The 21,365-nt window shown below is 61.6% G+C and overlaps 1 protein-coding gene across 2 annotated transcripts in view; it reads right to left on the bottom strand.

Moving 5' to 3' along the window:
* CAMK2A (calcium/calmodulin dependent protein kinase II alpha) overlaps positions 1-20,588 on the bottom strand; it is a gene marked incomplete at both ends in the record, with an annotated part of 29,995 nt that extends 9,407 nt beyond the window's left edge. For both annotated transcript variants that reach the window (XM_082006432.1, XM_082006433.1), the window contains 12 exons: positions 334-376; positions 1,745-1,828; positions 2,581-2,703; positions 3,099-3,193; positions 3,827-3,910; positions 4,379-4,481; positions 4,858-4,930; positions 6,408-6,473; positions 6,800-6,854; positions 10,763-10,822; positions 14,953-15,047; positions 20,527-20,588. In XM_082006432.1, the coding sequence (XP_081862558.1) occupies positions 334-376; positions 1,745-1,828; positions 2,581-2,703; positions 3,099-3,193; positions 3,827-3,910; positions 4,379-4,481; positions 4,858-4,930; positions 6,408-6,473; positions 6,800-6,854; positions 10,763-10,822; positions 14,953-15,047; positions 20,527-20,588 (943 nt within the window). The remainder of the gene's footprint in view (positions 1-333; positions 377-1,744; positions 1,829-2,580; positions 2,704-3,098; positions 3,194-3,826; positions 3,911-4,378; positions 4,482-4,857; positions 4,931-6,407; positions 6,474-6,799; positions 6,855-10,762; positions 10,823-14,952; positions 15,048-20,526) is intronic.
* Between the last annotated feature and the right edge of the window lie 777 nt (positions 20,589-21,365).

Below are 21,365 nucleotides of genomic sequence, written 5' to 3'. Positions count from 1 at the left end.
CAGGAGGACACAAAAGTAGCTGCCTTGAGCCCTGGCTGTGCCCACACCCAAATCCCCACCCCAGCACAAACCAAACGGTTGGGCACATACAAACCCCCAAACCCTCAACCTCTGGGGACCGCTGCGCCGCAGCCGGGCACCTTTTCTCTTGCATGCCAGCAGCCAGCCTGGAGGTGCCAGGCAGCCTGGCCTGGACCACCACCCAACGCCAGCCATCCCCAGAGGCACCAGCCTGCAACCTCAGCCCCGCCGTGACACCCAAGGCAAAGCCGGCTCTCTCCCTACGGGTTTGCCCTGTCAGACACGGAGATGAGCCCCGGAGACAGCACCTACCGGAGAAGTTCCTGGTAGCCAGCATGGTGGTGAGGATGGCTCCCTGAAAGACACAGAAGGCAGAAGGAAAGGGCGTGCTGGGCCCCCCCAAGCCCTGCCGCTCCCCCCAGCCCCGGGGGAGGAAAGCCCTGCTCGTCACCTGCTCCCTGGCCACCTCACTGGAAGGAAACTGGCCCACGGGCTGGTAGTCTCCTCCTGCCATCAAAAGCAGCCCTCGGTACCTGACTCCATATCCCCAGCACCAGGGCGTTGGGTTGCATTCTCTGAAACTGCCTTCCCTCCAAGATTAAAGGGATATTAAATATCCCCGGGGCACATTTCGGTCTCGTTCTACCCTGCCCTAGATGTAGCACGACCCCAGTGACCGGGGCCGGCAGCTGGCGGCAAGGGCAGCCACCAGGAGCAGAACCGGATTTAATTGCAATTAAAGCCGTGCCAGCTAAGAGCAGCGGGGCAGGGATTTTTCATGGGAGCCATGCAAAGATCACCACCACAAAATAACATTCATAAAAATGCTTCTCTTTTCCAGCTGACTCTACTAACTAGTTGCTCAGCATATAATGAGATTACTTTGGACTAATCGCTTACAGTAATGGATTACTATTTTGAAGTGTACGCCTGAACTAATTTGATTACTTGTCTAGCTGAAAAGTAATAATGGTTTATAGCCAGTTTCTTTTCTCGATAATCTTGTTAGTAGCCTGCAGCTGTACCGCTCTGTGCCGCATCGCGTTCAGGCCTGGAGCACTGATGCTCTGACTACGGCACAGATCAACGCCGTCCCATTCTGTGTCTCGGCTCTGGAGAGGCATGGCGATTTCCAGAGCCCGTTCCCAGCGCCGGGCTGAGGCGGAGCAGCACCCAGGAGATGGGTGCTCCGGGGAGGTGCTCCAGCTCGACAGTGAAGCCTGGGGTGGCGGTGATTTCAGAGGGGGTCCAAGCTGCAGCACATGGCAGCATCTGAGAAGGGAAAGTCTGTGGGGCTGCCGGTGTAGGTGAGCCAGAGCTTTTTGCCTGTCTATGGACCACTTCGTTCTTTGGCTGCCAAAGTCGCTTGGTCATCAGGCAAAGGGGTCTCAGTGTGCCTCACAGATCCATGTCCTGCCCCAAAGAGGAGCTTTTTTGACACTGACTCCAGTGGGAAAGTCCTTGCCTCGGTGTCCAGGGCAGCTGCGTGACCCAGTGCTTTCCTTCACCACAGCTTTCCTATAAGCACTTGGGAACCCCAGCCAGATGCAGGCATCACCCCGTTCGGTCTCTTTTCTCTTTTTCACAATGGGGATCCCCAAATGACTGTCACCCCCATACCACTGACCCAAAGATACCACTCTGTTCTTTCCCAGATGGGGAACAAACCCCGCAATGACCTGATCATGCATTTTGCAGCCAGCTTGGAGAGCATGAGAGTTACCTTCAGCTTCCTCCGGGCATTGAACTTCTTCAGACAGTCCACCGTCTCCTGCCTGTGCATGCATGACGCCACGGTGGCACGGTGCTGGGGGGAGAGAGACCTGGCTCAGAGCAGGCACCGCGCGGGAAGGGGCTCCCCAGCTCCGCTCTCACACGCACGCACACGTGTGTGGTCTCCTGCGGCCGAGGCACAGGCCAGAGCTGCCGGCAGCAGCAGCAGCACTTTAATAGGAGGCGGGAGATCCCAGCTCCGGAGTCAGCAGGATCCACTCTGGCCGGGGAGGGGTTGCAGGGAGAGCTGGCTGCCCCCTCAGTTAAGCCCTCGACTGCCTGGCCATGTTCAGCAGTGTGCTCGGGGTTTGCACGTGGTTACGCCCATGGACTCCTCCTGCCTTTAGGAGCTGATTCAGGGTGAGAACCGGCAGCCAGAGCTGCGGGGTGCAGCAAGGGGGGGGGGGCGCATTGCTGCTGGGGTGATGGATGGATAAACATGAGCCAGCTCCCACCCACCCCGAGGAACGGCTCCCCCCGGGCAGCGTGACCGCAAGAAACCAGCCTGTCCCCTCCAGGGCTGGGAACATGCGTGTCCCATCAACAGCTCCCCTGGGACGTGCTGTTTGCATGCGCGCTCCAGGCTCTTCCCTGCTGCAAAGCCTCAGGAAAAAGGCTGCTCTGAGAGCAGTGGAAAGAACCACGCCAGGAAATCATCTTCCCAGGATGGAGAAAGAGCCAGACAGCATGTTTGATAACACATGCTCCCCAGCGAGATGTTCCCCTGCTGCGAACCCACACGCCTCTAGACCTTCAACTCCAACCGCTAAGTGCCACCAAGCTCACCGATATCCAGGGGTGCTTCAAAGCCTCCGCTGCCGTGATGCGCTTGGATGGGTTTATGGTCAACATCTTGTTGATGAGATCTTTCGCTTCAGGAGTGACCGTGTCCCACTCAGGGGAGGGGAACTGCCAAAGCAAAGGGATCGGGGTGAGAGATGGCACGGAGCAATGGAAGGACCAGAAACCCCTTTTGCACTTGGGTTGGTGCTCCTGTCCATAGGACAGGTTGGAGAGACAGCAGCAACTGCAAAGAGCTGCCAGATGGAAAACTGGAGAGCAGGGGTGGAGGGAGAAAGATGGAAGGTCCAGGACAAGACCAATCTGTCCTGCAAAGTGGACCTGAAACATGCAATGTGTGCACCTGAGCATGGCAGCTTGGCCAACCCTCTGTGACGAGAGCAGAGGAAACAAACTTGCTCCCGTCTGCCTGAATCTGTCCTGGTTGCTTTTCTGGACCAGCAGACTGCAAGGCAGGGACAGCAGGAGACCGTGAAAGGGGAGAGCGAGACAAACCCACTCACATCATAAGCCCCAGCCTTGATCTGCTGGTAGAGTCGGTGCTGGTCTTCATCCCAAAAGGGCGGGTACCCAACCAGCAGGATGTAGAGGATGACACCTGCCCGGGAGAGGAGACGTGGGATCAGTGGGAGACAGTTCATTGCTGGAGGTATGAGCAGACCCAACCTGGGGACTGGCCCAACTCAAGTAGAGAAATTGAGAAATTCAGGAAAGCGGTGGATTTGCTCCCTGATGGAAAAAGCAAAAGGCTCGCTGGCGGGTCCAGCTCCATGCCGACGCGCCCAGCGGCTGGAGGGATATGTGGCTGATGCAGACATGCGGCTCCAGCAGCCAACGTGCACAGCCTCAGGCCGAGTGCCCCAGCAGGGCTGGGCAATGCCTCCTCTCCATCATGGGTGGAAGAAGGCTCCCCTACGTCTGCAGCTACGCGGAGCCATGGCCTGACTCCAAGGGCACCAGAGGGGAAAAGGGCCAGCATCTCCCGTCCCTGGAGGATTTGGGTGCGTAGCAAGGAGGCTGATCCTTCAGAGAAGAGTGTCTCTGGACTGGGAAAGAGGGTGCTGCTCTGGGGACAGCCCAGGGCACTGTGCCACCTCCCTCTCGGGTAAACCCTCCTCCCTGACCTCCCCAAGACATGTCCAGTGACATGCTGGCTGAACAGCCTGCCTCATCCCGCACAGCGCAGCCCAGCCCAGCCCGCTCCTGGCATTTCAGCCCCGGTCTGACTTACCACAAGCCCACAGGTCCACGGCTTTGCCATAGGGGTCCTTCCGGAGCACCTCGGGCGAGAGGTATCCCGGGGTGCCAGCGAAACCTGGGACAGACAGCCCGTCACACACTGCCAGCAGGCAGCCCCCATCCCCGCACAGCTCACCAGCAGCGCCTCGTGCCTGGCTGCAAGAGTCGGGACCCCACAGCAGCCAAACCCCAGGATGGTGCAGAAGGCTGGGGTGCTCTGACATGCCCCTCCAGCACCTGGAAGAGGCCTTGTTCCCTGTCCTCTGCCCCTGCCACCAGCTTGTCCAGCTCACCAGGACAACTCGGTGACTCACCGAGTCCCCGTGGAGCTGTTTGCCTGTGCCCTGGATCAATGCCGGGCTGTTTCCAGGAGCACAGCTGGAGCCATCAACCTCCTTATCTGCAGTGCCTCCCAGGCGGTGCTGTCGGGGTGCTCCCATAACTCGGGGTTCAGATCCTGGGAACGTGTGTGCCTCCTGGAGCCGCCCCCCCCCCCCGACCAAACACGTCAACAAGGGCTGGACCTCAGGCCAGTCCTACTCACCGAACCACGCTTGCTGGTCCCCCTCCACCTCAATGGCAAGGCCAAAGTCAGCCAGCTTGACAGCAGCACCCTTCAGCTTGGATGCCAGCAGCAGGTTCTCAGGCTGCAGGAGGAGATGGGGGTTGGAGAGGAGCAAAAGCCCCCCGGGGCTCTGCTGTTGTGGGGAGGCTTCCTAGCACAGCAGGGAGGAAGGTCAGGGCTCTGGATGTACTCCCTGACTGGTTTATCCTGCTGTATGCCATGACGTTCATGGATCCTTAGAAGACCATGGACTACAAGGAGCTTCCTACCCCCTCTCCCTCATGTTGTTTCACCCCAGAGCTGATCTTTGCTCTGTGGCTTTCCAGGAGCTCCTACATAGCATTCCTCCCTGCTGCGTTTCAGCTGCCCTGGAGGACGCTGGGCATCGCTCCACAGGGTTTTGCATCACAGATGGGGTCCCCACGTCCTCCTATAGGCCATTCCCCTGCAGCTCCTACCTTCAGATCCCGGTGGACCACCCCCATCTGGTGGCAGTGAAGGACAGCCTCCAGGATCTGCTGGATGCAATGGCTGTGGGAGAGAGGAGAAAGTCCACAGAAGTGTCCATCAAGGCAGAGTTTCCTTAGACACTTCTACTTGGCTGCATTTCATCCTGCCATCCCTCTCCCCATCACACTTCCCACCAGCAGCCCGGCAGCATGGCTCAGCGTCCCCATCCACCAAAAGCCACACACCCACGGAGAGCAGTCATAACCCAGGAAGACCCCACCAGAGCTGCTGGACACCCAGCTGCGGCGAGCAGGAGCACAGGGGCTACAGCAGAGCCCATAAGGTCCCCAGAGAAGCAACACTGAGGGGGAGCCGGAGGCCAGTGCTGGAGCTGCAACGCCAGCCCAGCCCAGATTTGGTCTCCAAACCCAGGCAGAGCAGATGTGGTCGTCAGACACAGAGCTAACCTTCACTTCGGCCCCATTTCCCTGCTTCCTCTAACACGGGTGGCTCTCGCGGCGTCTGTTCGCTTTATATCTAGTTCATTAAACCCCAGCTCTGCTGCGTGCGTGAGAAAGGAGGGGAAAAGACTGAGGCGATAATCACTTCTGCTCCAGAACAGTTGTGTGCAAGGCAGAAGGTCTATATTTACATGTATTTTATTTTATTGGTATGACACTAATAAGTGGATGGGTTGGAAGTGGATTCAGTGCAGGCAGCCCATTAAACGAGACTGCTTTCTGCCAAGAAATAAGGGATATTTCCATGCAGACAGAGGTAGCATAGAGCTTACCACCCCCTTGGACATTTTTACAGGCTACGCTTATCCCAGGGGCAAAGCCAAGAGGCACAGTGATATCTGGTGACTGGAGAGGGACAAATCATGTTCCCTCAAAAAACATGAGGCTAATGCCGTGCCCTGGCCGAGCTGCAAGGACCAAAGGGGTGGCTGAAACGGCACCCAGCGCCCTGCCTCTGCAGCAGGGTACCTGGAAAGTGCCAGCGGGAGTGTGGGAGGGAGCGGCGCTCCGGCACATCCTCCCACCCAGCCTGTCTTGACTGCTCCTCCTTAATGGTTTCAAGGGGTAAATGCCAGAGAAACGCTTGCAAATGACTGTAAGGCAGCTGCAAGGGGAAAGAGTGAGGGCTGTGGGGTGTCTGCGCTACCACGCTCCCGGTTGGGGCACCAGGCTGATACTGGGTTTCCTCCCCGCTGCCAGCCCGGGGAGCCCAGATGCCCGGCTCCTCGGCGGGGACGTCAGACGTGGGTACGCCATCAGCCCGGGGAAGGAGGCTGCCGTGAGCGACGGCTGGCAGCTCCCTGGTTTGAGCCCTGTGGTAAGACACACACTCTTGGCACTCGAGCCAAGTGAGTTAAAAAGAGGGGTTTTTTTGGGGGGGGCACTACGCATCTGGTTTATGAGTATGCGCTGCGGAGCAACATGGGAGAAGCTTATGCTGCAGAAAGCCAGACACGTAGGACCTTGGGAGGGAGCAGCTCGCAGGAGAAGGGGACAAGCGCTGTCCCCTCCGTGTCCCCGTGTGTGTCCCCACTCACCTGGCATCCGCTTCGCTGTAGTACTCCCTGGCCACAATGTCCTCGAAGAGCTCCCCGCCGGTGACCCTGCGAGAAAACGGGGGAGTCACGCTCAGCTGTCTCAGCGCAGCACGCAGGGAGCTGGCCTGATGGACGGCACGCTCAGCCCTGCAACCCCCCCGAAACGCTGCTGCACCCTGCACCGGGGGTGTGCGGGGAGTGCAGGGCAGGGGCCTGCCCTCTGCCCAGCTTGCGGGACCCCAGTGTGGCTCGAACCCGGCCTGAGGGAAGGACCTGGGTGAGGTGGAGGACGGGGGAAAGCTTGGGGGGGCTGCGGGGTGCAGGGCGCGTCGCCCTGGGGTGGAAGCATGCAGCTGCCGGTGGATTAAGAAATGCATTTAACCGTTACTCACAGGTCAAATATCAGGTAGTGGTGGCCCTCTTCGGAGATGCTGTCGTGGAGCCTCACTGCGGCAGAGACGGAAGGGTTACGGGGTACGCCTGGCTCCCACCCCGCTCCCCAGGAATGCCTTTGCTCCCCTTTGGGCCCAAGCAGGAGCAGCAGAAGGGCAGAGCGGGGCTATTCCTCCTCCCTCCTTTTCTTGCTGTTGCTGCTGCCTGGAGTAGGGGGGGTTTCCTGCTCAATGGGGGACCCCAGCCATGGCCCCAGCCTCGGGCAGCAGTGCAAGGCTCAAAGGTCATGTCCAAATCAGGGACGGCCCAGGGCTGCTGCCCGGCCAAGGTCCCGGGCAGCTGCTGGGCTATCTTGGGCGCTGGGCAGGCTGCAGGCACGGGTGCCCCCAGCCCAGTCCTCTGCCCCACCAGGAGAGGTGCCCGGGCACAGGGAGAGCTCAGCCAGGGTGCTGGGCTGCCAGCCCTGGCACCGACCGGGCTTTTTTTATTTTCTGCTCATGACCTTCCTTTTCTCCTTGGGAGGTCTCAGGTCAGGGATATCCAGGAATCACCGTGGGATGAGTTTTCTTGGGAGGAAGCGTTCTCTCTGTCTCCTCCCGCGGGGCTGGCATCTCGCCCCGCTCATCACAGCGAGGGGCATGCTCTCCCCTCAGGCAGGTCTTGCTGGGTACAGCCGGGTCCAAACCTGCCACCCTGCAGCTGGGTTCTGGTTACTCAGGCTTAGATCCCTGCTCACAGCTTAGCAGGCAGATGTGCAGCGAGGGAAAAGGCACAGAAACAGGTAGGATGGATAAATACAGACTGGTCCAGCGTCCCCTGCCCCACACCTCACATTTTGTTCTGATTTCTTTGAGGCCGTAAATATTTAAGCCTTTTTCTCCGTTCACCTGGTTTCAGTCCGATACAACTTTCAACATCTTTGAGATCTTTGGAAACCGGGGAATCAGGTGAATGATTTTGTGGGAATTTTTGCTCAGCAAAATCAGCTGCATCAGCTGAGCCCTGTATGGCAACATCCTCCAGACTCCAGTCTGAGCCAGGGGAGATAACCAGCTCCAAGGCCGAGTGCAGACGCTGCGCTGCATCGCTGTTACCTCCCAGGCCAGCAAACACCACTTTGCTGGTCCTACCCTCCCTCCCAGCAGAGCCAGCCCCTGCCAAGAGCAAGCTGCCAGCAGCATCGCCTCACCCCGGCCAGGGCAAGGGGCAGAGCAGGTCTGCTGAGCCAGACGGACTCTTCCCTCTTGGTCTCTCTAATGGTCTTGTCTATGGACACAATTTTCTAATTCCCTGGTTATCCTTCCCCACTGCTAGCCTCCATAGTCATCCCCTCCAACACCAGTATCTGCCCCCTCTTCTTCAACACATAATCCCAGCTTTTCTGCCTTCTTCTGCTGGAAGAAACACATTTCTCCCTGTTTCATCTCGCCCAAGAAGGATTGGGGGTATTGTGCCTGGGACCCCGCAAGAGCCAAAGTGTTCAAAGGGGAATTAAGGGAGTTCGGTGGGGATAGGGCCCACCTAACTATAAGCAGATACTCCGGATACATTCCCTGCTTGGGGAAGTCCCAACGCCTGTGGCTGCCAGGTGCCGAGAAGGTATAAGAAGAAGCAGCCACTCTAAATATAGCCTGATCCTACAAGTATCTGTTACCAAGCATAGTCAGGGAGAACGTCGCCAGCCAAACCACCCCAGCTCAGTGCTGAGAGCCGAGGCAGGAGCAGGACGCAGCTTCGGGACCGCAGGTCAGAAGACAACAGTTAAAACTCCAGGGGTAGGCATAGCCAAAGCTTCCCCGGTAAAACAAGACTTCCCTGCAAGGACACACAGCTTCGGGAAACGGCAGCTCTCCTGAATACACCGCCCGGTCCCGGGGATGTGCTGTGGGGTCCCGGGGAGCTGGACCTGCCCTCGACTGCCTGTGCATGGCTCCCTACGCAAGGCTCTCCCGCAGGCACGGCGCAAAGCACAGCTGGGTTCCTCCGGGATCCGGCCGCAGCACGGCATTCCCACGCGAGACGGAGGGATCCCACCTCGAGCAGCCAGAGCCCCTTGGCAGTTGGGGTGCTCCTCCTGGGGAGGCGTGGAGAGGGGTTTTCTGCCTCGCCTTCCCCACGCTCCCGGCAGCGATCGCTCCTCGCCCCCTCCTTCGGGCTGGTCTGCAGCAGCACAGCGCGTTCCGGCTGCGGGGGAACCAGCCGGCCTGTGCTCCCTGCAAGGGGCGCTTCAAGCCCAAGTTTCCCGGCAGCAGGAGCAGTGGGGGTCGGGGAGGGGGCCGGGTATAGCAGGGAGCTTGGGCTCATTAGCCTCTCATGCCATTAACCCCTTGCTGCCCTGTGCAGCAGGGCTGCTCCAAGCCTGACATCTCTGCAGGTCGCAGCCGAACAGCGAGGTGTGGTGCTTGGAAGGGGGAGAGGGCACGGGGGGCCTGAACTGCGGGGCAAGGTGTTCCTGTCCCCAGAGACCCTGCTAGCCCCCAGGCGGGTGATGAGGAGGGAAGTGAGGCAGACATCAGTAGGGAAAAGCTGGGGCCAGGCTGGGAGCCTGGGGAGCTCCAGCTGCCTGGCCCAGCCACCATCCTGCAAGTCCACCTGGGGTGGGTTCCTCTGTTTTTAGAAATTTTTGCTATTCGCACACTTTACAGCGCGTTTCCTTCAGGTCTCGGCAATCCCCACGTGTATCTTGGTGCTGAGGACAGGCCCCAGCTGCTGCTCTGAGCCAGGGAGTCCCCACTAGGACCCCGGCAGGGCAGCTCCCGCGCTGGGCATCAGTCCCGCCAGAGCAGAGGCAGGGCGAAGGACGGCGGCCGGATCCTCGGGGTCCAGCACCCCGGCACCGCAGGGGAGACCAGCCGCGCCACCGTGTGCCTGAGACAGATGGAAGCTGACGGGCTTTTTCCGAACTGAAATATTTATGGGGCAGGAGCCACGTGGCTGGTCCCAGTGGCCCTGCGCCTGGCTCCTTGGATCTGCTGCAGCAGTTCCTGGGGAGGGATGGATCCAGACCACTGGGAGTTGTGAGAGGGCCAGGGAGGAGCTCAGCCAAAGAGGAAACCTCCCAGCTCCTGGCTGAGGGATGTGATGGCTGCAGAGTTCCTGCCCTACCCCCAAATGCTTTCCCCAAAGCTGCAGGATCCCCCCGGGATCAGCACATCCTGGGGTGCAGCAGAGGGGAATGAGGGTTCATCCCTCATGAGCCACGGCCTCGGGTGCTGTGCTCCCACTGCCGGACCATCCCCGGGGACCAACAGCCTGCATCAGCATCACTCTCACGGCTGGGGTTTGGGATTATTTTTTACTGCAGTTTTTTCTCTTCCTCTCTCTCTCTCTCTCTCCTTCTGGCCTATTTTCGTCTTTTGCAGGGGCTCAGGAGTTTTCCTGAAACAGCTTTTCCGAAGGAGGCTACTCTCAGATGGACGGTCGGTGGGAAAGTCTTCGCTTCCCCCCGCCATCGCTCCTCCTACACGCCCTGCGCTGCTGCTGCTGCTGCTCGGAGCTGCAGCCGCTTTTTGGAGCATGCAGAGGAATACAGCACCCGAGGGGGGGGAGAGGAGTAAAAATAGCCCTTTGCAGCCTTCTGGGGCCCTGCTTCTCCCTGAGGGAGCTATGGCCAACTGGGTTAGGTAGGACCTACTTCAGTCCCTCCATGCTCAGTGGAGTCCTTTCCTCCCATGACCTTGTTTGAAGATGCTGCCTCCCCGTGAGGAAGAGGAGGGATGGCTCTGTGGATGAACAGGGTAGGCTGCCACCGAGCCCCTTCTCCATCTCCGGGATGGTGGACAGAGCACAGGGGAAGGACAAACAGCCCGTGCTGCCGTAGGCAGCGCTGAATTACTGATGGGGACCCCCCAGCCCCGGCGGGTGCACGGGAGGGCCGGCGGGCAGTGGAGCCCAGCACGGAGCATGGGGCAGGTTTGCTCAGCTCCTGGCCTGGCATGCAGCGGGGAGCGGCATGCGCTTACCAATGTTGGGGTGCTTCAGGAGGCGGCAGATCCGAGCTTCTCGTTCCAGCTTCTGGTGATCTGAAAGAGCCAACATCCCTAAATTAGGGTCCGGGGAAGGGAATAAACCGCTCTCAGTCCCTGCCGTGCTCTCCCAGAGGAGCTGCCCGCACAGGAAGCCTGGGGGGACGGAGCAGCTGGCATCCAGCACAGATGCAGCCCCCAGCCAAGCCCCCAGGCACCGACACCATGGGCAGTCCTGGGCTTTGGATGATCCATCGCCCTCCTCTCTCCCTTCCCTTTGCCGAATACCCCCCGATCACCTCCCAAATACCCCTGGGTTACCACTGCCAGCAGCACCTGCTCCATTTTCTCTTACTCAGCCAAGCACAGTCCATCAGCCAGGACGTTTCTGGCCCCGAATGGTAGAGTTCGAACAGTCGAAGATAGAGCCGACCAGCGAGAGATGTCAAGCTGAAACGGGGCTAACAGCACTGCTCCCCCTCTCCCCCCGCAGCCGTTTCACATCGCGTCTTTGCTCTCCTGCATCGCGAAACCCCGGCTCTGACAAGTTGCTTTGCTCCGGCGCCTGGCTGCACGCAGGCGGCACGGGTCCCTCTCCCTGGCTTTTGCCGTGTGAGACGATGTAGCTCTGGGTAAAGTGAATTGAGCTGAGCCAAAAAAGCCTCCACTCTGGGGCAGCCCAGAATGAATTCTTAAATAATTTTGTTTCTTTTTCCCTGCCTCTGCACTTTTCTGCCTCTTTTTACTTGACCCAGCCACCCTGCGTGGAGGTGCCTTGTCTGGAGGCATTTCGTGCTAGCAGGAACCCAGCAGCCGGGAGAAGTGAGGATATAATTAGGGCTGCTCGTCTCTCAGTGCTATCGCTGTTACCTTGCAGGTTCACACCCCAGAGTCTCGCTCTGCATTGAACAAAACCTGGTTGTCCCCAACCGCCGAGACATGAAGACGACGCAGCCCCTTCCCTGCAGGGGCTGGAGCCTTCCCCAGGGCTCGATATCCCCCGACCGTGGGTCTTTCAGCTCCCCACGGCGTTCCCCCCGAGTGGGACAGTCTTCCCAGGGTGGGATGGGGCAACAGGGAGAGGCTGCTTTTTGCAACCAAAGTCCATTGTGGGGTGGAGGAGAGAGACAGGATGGAGGGACGGTGTGACTGGCGGGGAAAACACTTCTCCGGCAGACAGGAGAGCTGCTTTCTGCCCCTTTTCTGCCCCTGCCCAACAGTGATATTAGGTGAGTCACCGATCGTCACTGTCTGCCTCAGTTTCCCCATCTGCAGGCTGGAGACTGGGGCTGGGTGGCCCATGGGGAAGCCCAGCCTTGCTGGCGTCCAGTAAAGCTCCTTTGCTTGCTTAGAGGAGGCCCGAGATCCCAGGAAGGGGAGGCAAATGCCACCCTGAGTATGGCGCGGGTCCCAGCACCGCGCCGTGTGCCTGCACACCGCTGCCAGCCGAGCTTTTGGCTGCAGAGGGGCGAACGTGGCCGCTGCTGGGGGCAGGAGGCTGCCCCATCCCTTCCCCACCACCAGCCTCCGGGACTGGCTCCCCGGCTGAGCCGCAGCATCGCGGTGCAGCTCCCCCAGCCACGGCTCCCTCTTTGTGCCCTCGCAATCCGTCGCCACCAGCATGCCTGCGAAGGCAAAGCCCGGCACAGGCGGCTCGGCGGGGAGTGCTGGGAGGCGGGTGAGTCTCCATAAACCGCAAACAGCACGGGGAGGCGGTGGGAGACCAGCAAAAACCAGGTAGAATGGAAAACGGATCAGGGAGTTTAAAGGGGGGCAGAGATGGGGTCCCTCTGAAGGGGGAGGGGACAGCAGTGCAGACACAGCAGCACCCAGGAGGGGCTGGGAAAGATGCTTATCCCTATGGGGTGAGGGCTGGGGACCCCCGCCCAGGGACCCCCGGGCAGTCCCCAGCAGCGATGCCGCGGCGGGGTGAACCCCAACACGCCCAGCGGGGTTTTTCCCCTCGAGCTCGTCCCAGCGTGCGAGCAAGTGGCAGGAAAGGTCCCCGGGGAGCGTGGCCATCGCCCCCCCGGTGCCAGGGGCTCAGCTGCGAAATGCAAGGGGAAGAGCTGCCCGAACGGAGCCACCCGCCGCCCAGGGCGCGCAGGCAGCGTGTGCCGCGGGGGCTCCGCTGGGGCAGAGCTCCGCTGCCGTGAGCGCACCGCAAGGGCGGGCGCGGCGCGGGGGCGCAGCCCGGGGCTGGGTCTGCGGGTCTGCGGTTTCCTCCGAGCAGCGCGTGGATACAGCCCCCGCGTGGGGCTGCAGGCTAGCGGGGGACCCCCCCCCGGTTGCGCACGTCTCCGGGACGCGGCGTGCGGGGGCTTTGCACGTGGGCGGGATGGCTCTGCCAGAGCAGCGGGGCAGAGGGACGGGGGACAGAAGGACGAAGGGACAGAGGGTCGTCACTCGGGCAGAGGGACCCTGCCGAGCTTGGGGGGCAGCTGCCGTGGGTCAGAGCATCCTCCCACCCACATAGCATGGCACGTCCGCCACGCGGTGAAGTATTGCGGGGGGCAGCGAGACACGGCCGCATCCCCTCTCCTGCGCCACAAGTCCAGCTGCTGCCTGGACTCAAACCCCATTTCTCCTCCAAAAACTCTTGTTTCTCTCCTGCTGCATCCCTGTGTCGGCAGCCGAGAGGATGTCTGAAGAGACCATGGGGGTGTTCCACAGCTCCTAACACCTTCCCCCCGACCCCTCTCGTCCCCGCATGCCTTCCTTCCTCCCCTTGCGTGTGGCACAGCCGGTGGCACATCCCTGGGGGATATGCCCCTTTGGGGATTGCTCCCAGCCTGGGGAAGGCCATCCCCCCGTGCTGGCGCTGCAGAAAGGGAGGTTTCAAGAGAAGAGGATGGAGAGAGCGCAAACTGCCGGAGCAGGCGAGTGGAGGCAGGAGGGAGCAGAGGGAAGGCAGCTCAATCTGCTCCCCCAGGCACCCTGCAAGCCGGGAGGCATTTGCTGCCCGTGCCGCTGCCAGCTGGGGTGCACAGCACCAGCCGAGCGCCAAGGCCGGCACCGCACACCCTGCCCAGAGTCCGGCTGGCTGGCCTGGGTTGGGAGCCTTCGGCCTCGGAGGAAGGGAACGGTCCGCATCCTCGAGAGGGGCAGGAGCTGGTGTTGGGGGGCAGATGGGGGGCTCAGCGTCAGTGCTGTGCTGCTTTGGCAGCGCTGCGGGAGGGAGATTGCAAAGCATTAGTTTAATTTGAGGTCAGGAAGGAGTTTGTCACTGTTTTCTGTGTTTCATTTGTGCCTTCAAAGGTGAGCGGTGGCGTCAGGCAGAGGAACCGAGGGAGGGAGTTAATTAAACCCTCCCAGCAGGGCGCTTGCTCCCAGCATCCATCCTGTGCTCCCTGACTTGCCTGGCCAGGAGGAGCTGGAGCCGGGGACACGATGGCCACTGTCCCATCCTCTCCATCCTCCTCATCATGGCTCCTCTGCCCGATGCCTTGGGGCAAAGGGGTCCCTGCCTCGGGGCAAGGGCTGGCTGAAGCTTTTCCGTGCCTGCCCAGCTCAGCCTTGCCCTGGGGAGCAGCCAGGACAGACCTGCCAGCACCTCTTCCAGCAGCAAAGCAGCCGCCGTGCTCCGTGAGCACTGATTACGTGGCAGCGGGGGTGAGCGCCCATCTCCAGACAGAAACAAAATCAATCCCCACCCGAAGGACCTTCCCGGTTCCCTGATGTAGGTACACCAGTAAGGAAACCCGCAGGCCCTGAGGGAGGAGACGGGGGGGTCAGTGGGAGCCCTCTCGGGGAGGTGATGCTCCCGAAATAACTGTGCTACCCAACGCCCGAGGCCAGCAGCAGTTTGACTTGCTGTAAGGCTGTAACCATGATTTTGCTGTGACATGGCATGCAGCAAGGTGGGGTCTCAGGGAGAGGAATGGGGTCCTACACCTCCCCGGGCAGGTTGGGGTCCGGGACCCCCCCAGAGCCCTGGCACAGTCGAGCTGCAGGTGCATCCTGCAGTCCAAGATGTCTCCTCAGGACGTTCGCCTCATCCATCAAGGAGCTCAGTGTGTACCGCGGTGGAGACGGGTGGGATAAGGGGGTCCCCCACTGCACATCAAACGCCCCTTGCCTCGCCGCGCATCAGAGGCGTTGTCCTGGCACTGTGCAGAGGGGACAAATTCCCCGCTCTGCAAACCCTGCTCACCTCTTGCCTTCCCAAAAACGCCGCCAGCACCTACCTCGAGCAGACAGCTTCTTGGTGTTGATGATCTTGGCTGCGTACTCTTGTCCTGCCAACACCTTCACACATCTCCGAACAATGGAGAAAGCACCCCTGGGAAGACAAGAAGCCAGAGGGAGAGGTGAAGGGCTTGGTGCGGGCAAGGGCACGGCTCAGCCCTGATGTGCCCGTGGGGTGAGGGGCAGCCACGGGGACAGGGATGGGTGCTGGCTGGGGAAGGGGCTTGGAGAAAACATGGAGGGGCTCTCAGTGAGCTTCCCTGCACCTCCACCCTCAGGGGATGAGGGGGGCAGGCACAAGGAGACCTGGGGATGAAGGCAGTGTTCGCCCGACCTATCCCCCGCGAGAGAAGGGGCAATGATTTACCAGGGGTATGGGCGGCCGGGGGACACCGGCACGGCTGCCGCTGACACAGCACTCGGCCACTTGGCTTTTGTCCGTGTACGTGTCTTTGCACGCTCTAGACCTTGCAATCGCAGCAGCACTTTGCAGAAGCAGTCGCGAGCACCATCCGTGGGTGCAGGTGAGCGGTGCAAGGTCCTCCCCGGCTGCAAACTGTCACACAGGCAGGGACAGCCCCGGGACCCTGCGAGCGAGGACCGCTGGAGGCAAGCAGGACGATGCTGTCGCTGGCACACGCGTGAGCCAACGTGCAAGGGTGTCCTGGGGCCTGGGGCAAGCGAGCACGGGTGCTTGGGGCACTCTAAAGAAGCCCCTCTGCCCCCGTACTCTGAGCCCTGCCAGCTCGTCTGCGCTGAAAGCGCGATGACGCGATGCTGGGAGCTGCGGCGTTGCACGCACACACACATGCACGCTCCAGCCCTGCTGGGCACAACCTTTGTACCAGGTTCCCTTTCCTGCCAACTCTCTCCAATTGCTAAAATAACAACTATCAGAAGCGATCCCACCTCCTGCCCCACCTTCCCCCCGCGCCCCGTCGCCCGCTCCGGCTCCCTGCTGAGGAATAAAAGGCAGCAGGCTGGCGAGCGGCTGCGGATAATTGATTTTACTGGTGGGGGCGGGTGGAGACGGGCAATTTGGGTTTGACTGTGATCTTTAGGAGAACAGGCGAGCAGCAGGGTGCGGAGGGATGGGGCTGGAGCCCCAGCAGAGCCGGCAGCCCACGCGCCCAGCACCGCCGCACAGAGCATCGCTCGCGGCACGTGCCGGGCAGGAGCTGGGGAGCAGCATCCCAGTGCTTCCCAGCCTCCCTATCCTACCGTTTAATCCTGGCTGCTGTAAGAGCCCAGCTATTAACATCCCCGCAGTCTGGAGGGGATTAATTGGAAAGGGGGAAAGAAATGCTTTATATCCAGCTTGCCATGAGTGAGGGAGACCGGAGCCATCGCTGGCCCCGGGGCTGGCCCCATGGTGCCACAATGCCCGTCCCAGCAGGTACCCCGCACTGCCCAGGGCTTGGGGGCTTCTGTGAGTCCCTGTGACCCATCTTTCCTATTTTTTTAATAAACACATGTATGCTGCTTTCACAGTGCCAGGAAAGTCTGCAGCAGTGGGCGCGGCAAGCAGGGAAGCCCCTGTGCCCACCACCCCAGTCGCAGGGTTTCACTGCAGGACCTGACGTGGGGCTGGAGGGACATAGGTGTCCTGGACCCCCTGGAGGCTGGGGACCCCCGGCCACTCCTGGTCCCAGCACCCATAGCCTCTCGCTCATCCATTTATTCGAGCTAAACCGAACGGCAGGGAAGGGGGAGCCGTGGGAAGCGGGATGCGGCGGCCGGGAAGGGGATGCGCGGCACCGGCAGAGCGCAGGATTTCACAGCCCCAGCTGCATTCATGGTGTTTGGCCCCGCTGGGTCTTTATAAGAGAAACCAAATGTCTACTCACGCTCCGTGAAGCGCAAGCGAGACCCCATGAGCCCAGAGGGTGGCGAGAACATGAGGCGCTGGGTGCGGGTGCAGGACACCCAGGGGTACAGCACAGCCTCCATAGCCCCGTCCCAGTCGGTCCTTCGGGGGGTCTGTGCTGGCTGGCATCCCCCCTGCAGCAGGAGCTCGCGGGGCAGTGCGGGCACTCAGCCCCGTCTTGGTGTAAGAAACCCCGTTGGAAGGAGACGTGTCCCGTTCCCTGGCCGTGCGCAGCGGCGCAGGTCCCTTCCCTCCCGGGATGCTGGCTCTTTGGATGGGGCCAACCCCAACCCCGGTGTCAGCCGGGGGCCCCCATCTCTGCAGGCTCGGAGGTGGGGCATTCATCCCAGACAAGACAGCACATCCCAGTTTTAGCACTGGACGGGTACAGCACCCACAGGGCCATGGGTAGGGACTGCGTCTGTGTCCCCCCCGATGGCTGCCATTTCAGGGTGAAGCTGCACCCACAGCCCAGCAGCCAGCCCTGTCCCCCTGCAGCCCCGAGCCCTGACACCGCTGGGTCCCAGCCCTGCAGCCCCTGCCCCTTGGTCACCCGGGCCAGGCACGACCCCGTGCCTGGTCCCCAGAGCCTCCCTCCCAGCAGCCCGAGCGGCGGCTCTGCCGCCGGGATGCTCCGCTTCTCCCTTTTTCACACCTTCCCTGCCAGCGCCCGGCTGCGCTGCTGCTGCCCTCCCTCTCTTCAACACCTCCTCCTCCGAGGCATTTTATCTCCTTTCTAAAGAGAAGCGTGTGGGCTGAGGATTTTTTGTTCCTTCATATTTTTTTTTTCCTTTTTAATAAAACCCCTCTCCCGCAGCTCCGGGAGCAGAGGGCTGATGGTACCGCTCGGCACAGTAATTGTCTCCAGCCTCTCGCTGAACCTGCCGCGGGGGCGGATTCGGAGGTGCCGATGGAGCTGCACTTCATGTTTGTCCTACTCCAGGGGGCCGTGGGAAGGATCCTCTCCCCAAAACCCCCCACGCTGCCCCCCACACTCGCCCCATCAGCTCCTGCAAGCACGGGGCGGCGAGGGGGATCTGAGCAGCCCCTCTCTTGCTCGGCTTTGCCGGGCTGCTGCAGGTTTTCCCCAGCTCCGTGTCGCCGCTCGGGACAGAAGCCCTCCCCATGGCTGGGAGGGGCAGGGCCAAGGGCTCGTACCCCATGGGGGCAGGCTCTACGGACCCCCCTCCCCATCCCTGCCTCCCCCCAAAGCCCTGTCGTGGTGCTACCACGGGGTGTGTGGCACCTCAAACCCCCGGCTTGCCTGGGTGTCAGGGTGGGTGACAGCCGAGGAGATGGCAAAGGGGCACGGTGGGCGCAGCAGCCTGGCACCCAGCACCTCCCCTCCTGCCAGCCAGGTTCGAGGACACCCTGTGTGTCCCCCAGCAGATGGTCCCAGTCCCCGGGGGACAGCAAACTCAAGATGGAGCCTTCCTGCTCCGAGCCTCTGCAGGATGCTGCTCCCCTTTGGGGTCTGGGTGAGGGAGAGCCATGCTGCCCACCCTGCCTCACCCCTGCCAGGACACCTCCACCCCGACCGGCACCCGGAGCGTCTCGCCGGAGGAGGAACGCCGTTTCCCACCGCAAGCAGCTGCCGCAGCAGAGCGGAGGTGCGGTGCTTCGTCCTGGTTTCCCTCTCTAAGCCCATGAAGCAGAAATTTCCCCATGGGAAACCGCTGATTTTTGAATGTGCCAGGATGCACTGGAAACCATCCCAGTGGAAAATCCCCAACCAACGCCACAGCTCCTTGACCAGCCCGGAGAAGCCCCTAACATGGGGGTGTGCTTCAGCGGTACAGCGGTACCCGCCCCCCCGGAGCGGAGGGGAAAGCTGTGGGATGCTCCGAGCTGGGGATGCTTGCCCGAGCCGCCGGCCGAGCTGCGCTGCCCCTGCATCACCCCGGCAGGTCGGGCGGGCCGGGCTGGCCGGGGTGCGATGCCAGCCGGGGGCTGGCGAGCTGCTGCGCCAGCTTTGCTCCTGTGTTCCTGAGTGCGTTAAAGAGCATTCTGTCGAGGTGGTTTTACACTGCGGTGCTGGGCGGCGTGGGCAGCCCCCCGGTCTGGATGCTCAGCCCTCCATGTCAGCACCCACCTAGCAAACATCGCACCCCAAACGCCTCCGGGAGCCCTCCTGGTCCTCCCCCATGGTGTCCGGCCTGCAAGCTCCCCTCCACATCCCTGCGGCCACGTCTGCCCAGCCAGGGCCCAGCAGCCGCCGCCTCTCCTGCCCACCCCCTGCCCACCCTCTGCCACTACCGCAAAGCCTCAGAGCCCAGAAAAGCCGAGAAATCTCTGGAAAAAGCAGGTCCCAAACCCCACCTTGCCACCAGCTCCCTGATGGGTGCCCGTGCCCCCACCCACAGCACTGGCTGGGACCGTCCCCACTGCAGAAACCTGCTCCCCGACCTGCTGCTCCCCGCCATCCCCTCACAGCACCCAGATGCCAAGGGGATGGACGCACACATCCTGGGACCGGAGGTCCTCTTGCCTCCCAGGAGATGCACTTTGTGGCAGCAACATGGTCCCCCCTTTACGATGGGAAAAATTAGCAGTGTTCAGCCTGGCACAAAGTCCTCCTCTGTTTCAGCCTCTCATTTTCTCCATCTTTGTCCTCTCCTTTCTCCCTCGCCCCCGTTTCGCACGCCCACGGGTGCAGGCACATGTTTCGGCGCAGGCTGCCCGGCGCCCGGGCGATGCGGGGCCGCGGGGCTGGAACAGAACACCCGTGCCTACGGATGGACCAGCTGCCCACCTGAAGCACAGGCACCAGCCACCCAGCACAGCACCCCGAGCCCGCCGCCACACCGCCGAGCCGCTCCGAGGGGAACGTGGCCGCATGCCCCAGATTTACAGGCCAGCTCCGAAAAAAGGCACAGAAACCAAAACACAGGCACACGCCTGCTCACTTTTGCACCCGTTTTACAGCTGCACGGTCTGTGAGAGCATCCCTCTGCCCAAAGGAGTTCAGGAGGACCTGAGCTCTCCTGCTCCAGCCCAGGGTGCTCAGTACCCCCAGGATCGCCTCGCTGTGCAGGGGCAGTTCTGTTTGCACACACATGCACACACGCACACATGCACCCTGACGCAGGCACACGCAATGACACCCGGACGTGCCAAGCTGAGCCCTCCCCGGCGGGAGAGCTGGCTCAGGGCTGTGGCTCACCCCGGGGCACTCGCGCTGGGACAAGGGCAGGGGTGGGAGACACGCTTGGTCTGCCCAAGAGCCGCCAGGATTCTCTGAGGGCTGCCAGGCAGGCTGGCTCTCCCGCGGGACTAGCCAAACCCCGGTGAATCCACACAGAGAAATTCCCTAAAGAAATGTGAGGGGCACCCGCCGCTTCGGCTTTCCTCCTCGGCTGTCCCGTCCCTCCTCCTGGCTGAAGAAGTTCCTGGGGGAGCCGGCAGCATCCTCTTTCAGGAGTGGCTTTTCCGTAAGAGGGGCAGCCACCCCCACCCCCGGCAGCTCCAGCCCCCTGGGGTGACCCGAGCCCCTGTCCGAGCGCCCATCAGCAGCCACCCAAGCTCGGGTGAGCGGGCAGGGCTGGGGCTCCAGCCCCCACCCTAACTCGACTCCCCCCCGCCGCTCCCTGGCGCGTTTGCTCCGTGCCCGTCTCCTTTCCCCCGGCTCCCGCCATTCCCAGCACCGCTGAGGCTCTTCCCCAGACGGAGTACAGCTCTGAGCATCCCAGCCCTGTCTCCAACTTACTTGCCCAGTTCCTCAAAGAGCTGGTACTCCTCGGTGAAGCGATTGCAGGTGATGGTGGCCATCCCGAGGGGCTGGAAATGCTCCCTCCCCAGTGCGGAGTTTGGGGCAAGCAGCTCTCCTCTTGCTCCCTCCCTCTCTCTGTGCTCCCGGGGCTCTCTCCTCGCCGAGGTAAATAAGGGAATATGTTTGATTGACAAGCCCGGAGATAATGATGAGGGCAATTTGTCTTCTCAGCCTCACAAGCCTTCGTCAGCATCCCCGTCCCCATGGCGACCACCGCTGCCAGAAACGCCCTGTTTCTGTTGCCGGGGCAACTGCTTCCCAAACCCGCCGCCCGCCCATGGGGACCAGGGCCCTGCTGGGGACCCAGCCCCGGGGCTGCCCGGGGGTCACCTGGCTGCTGTGGGGCGGGGGCGAGTCTAAACCACCAATATTAAAGGCAAATTAAAGGATGTGGCAGTGGTAGAATAACTGGGGCAAAAAGGGTTTCCATGGAAACCGTGGCTTCCATCTTTCAGGAGGATGCTGTTGCCTCAGCAACTGCTTCCCCCGCCCCCCAAAATACAGGCCCTGTTGGTGCCCCTCAGCGGCATCCCTCCGGGGCCTGGGGGTCTGCGGGACAGGAGCCACGCTGGGGCGGGTCAGGGCGGGTGGGAGCAGACGGAGCAGAAGTGTGTCAGGAGAAGCTGGAGAAACCATGGCAGGTCCCCAGGTCCCCAAACCAGCCCGCCATCAGCCGGGGGGGCTGGCCCTGATCGCTCTGCAGGGGAGGGCTGGCTACGCCACGGAGCGGCTCCCCGCTCCCCCCTTTGCCCACCGGTTCTCCCCACAGGCCCTGG

This window comes from Phaethon aethereus (assembly GCF_964289735.1).
Source record: "Phaethon aethereus genome assembly, chromosome: 14".
Classification (NCBI taxonomy): domain Eukaryota; kingdom Metazoa; phylum Chordata; class Aves; order Phaethontiformes; family Phaethontidae; genus Phaethon; species Phaethon aethereus.
The sequence above is the reverse complement of the archived record's forward strand: the minus strand, read 5'-3'. Positions and strand labels throughout refer to the sequence as shown.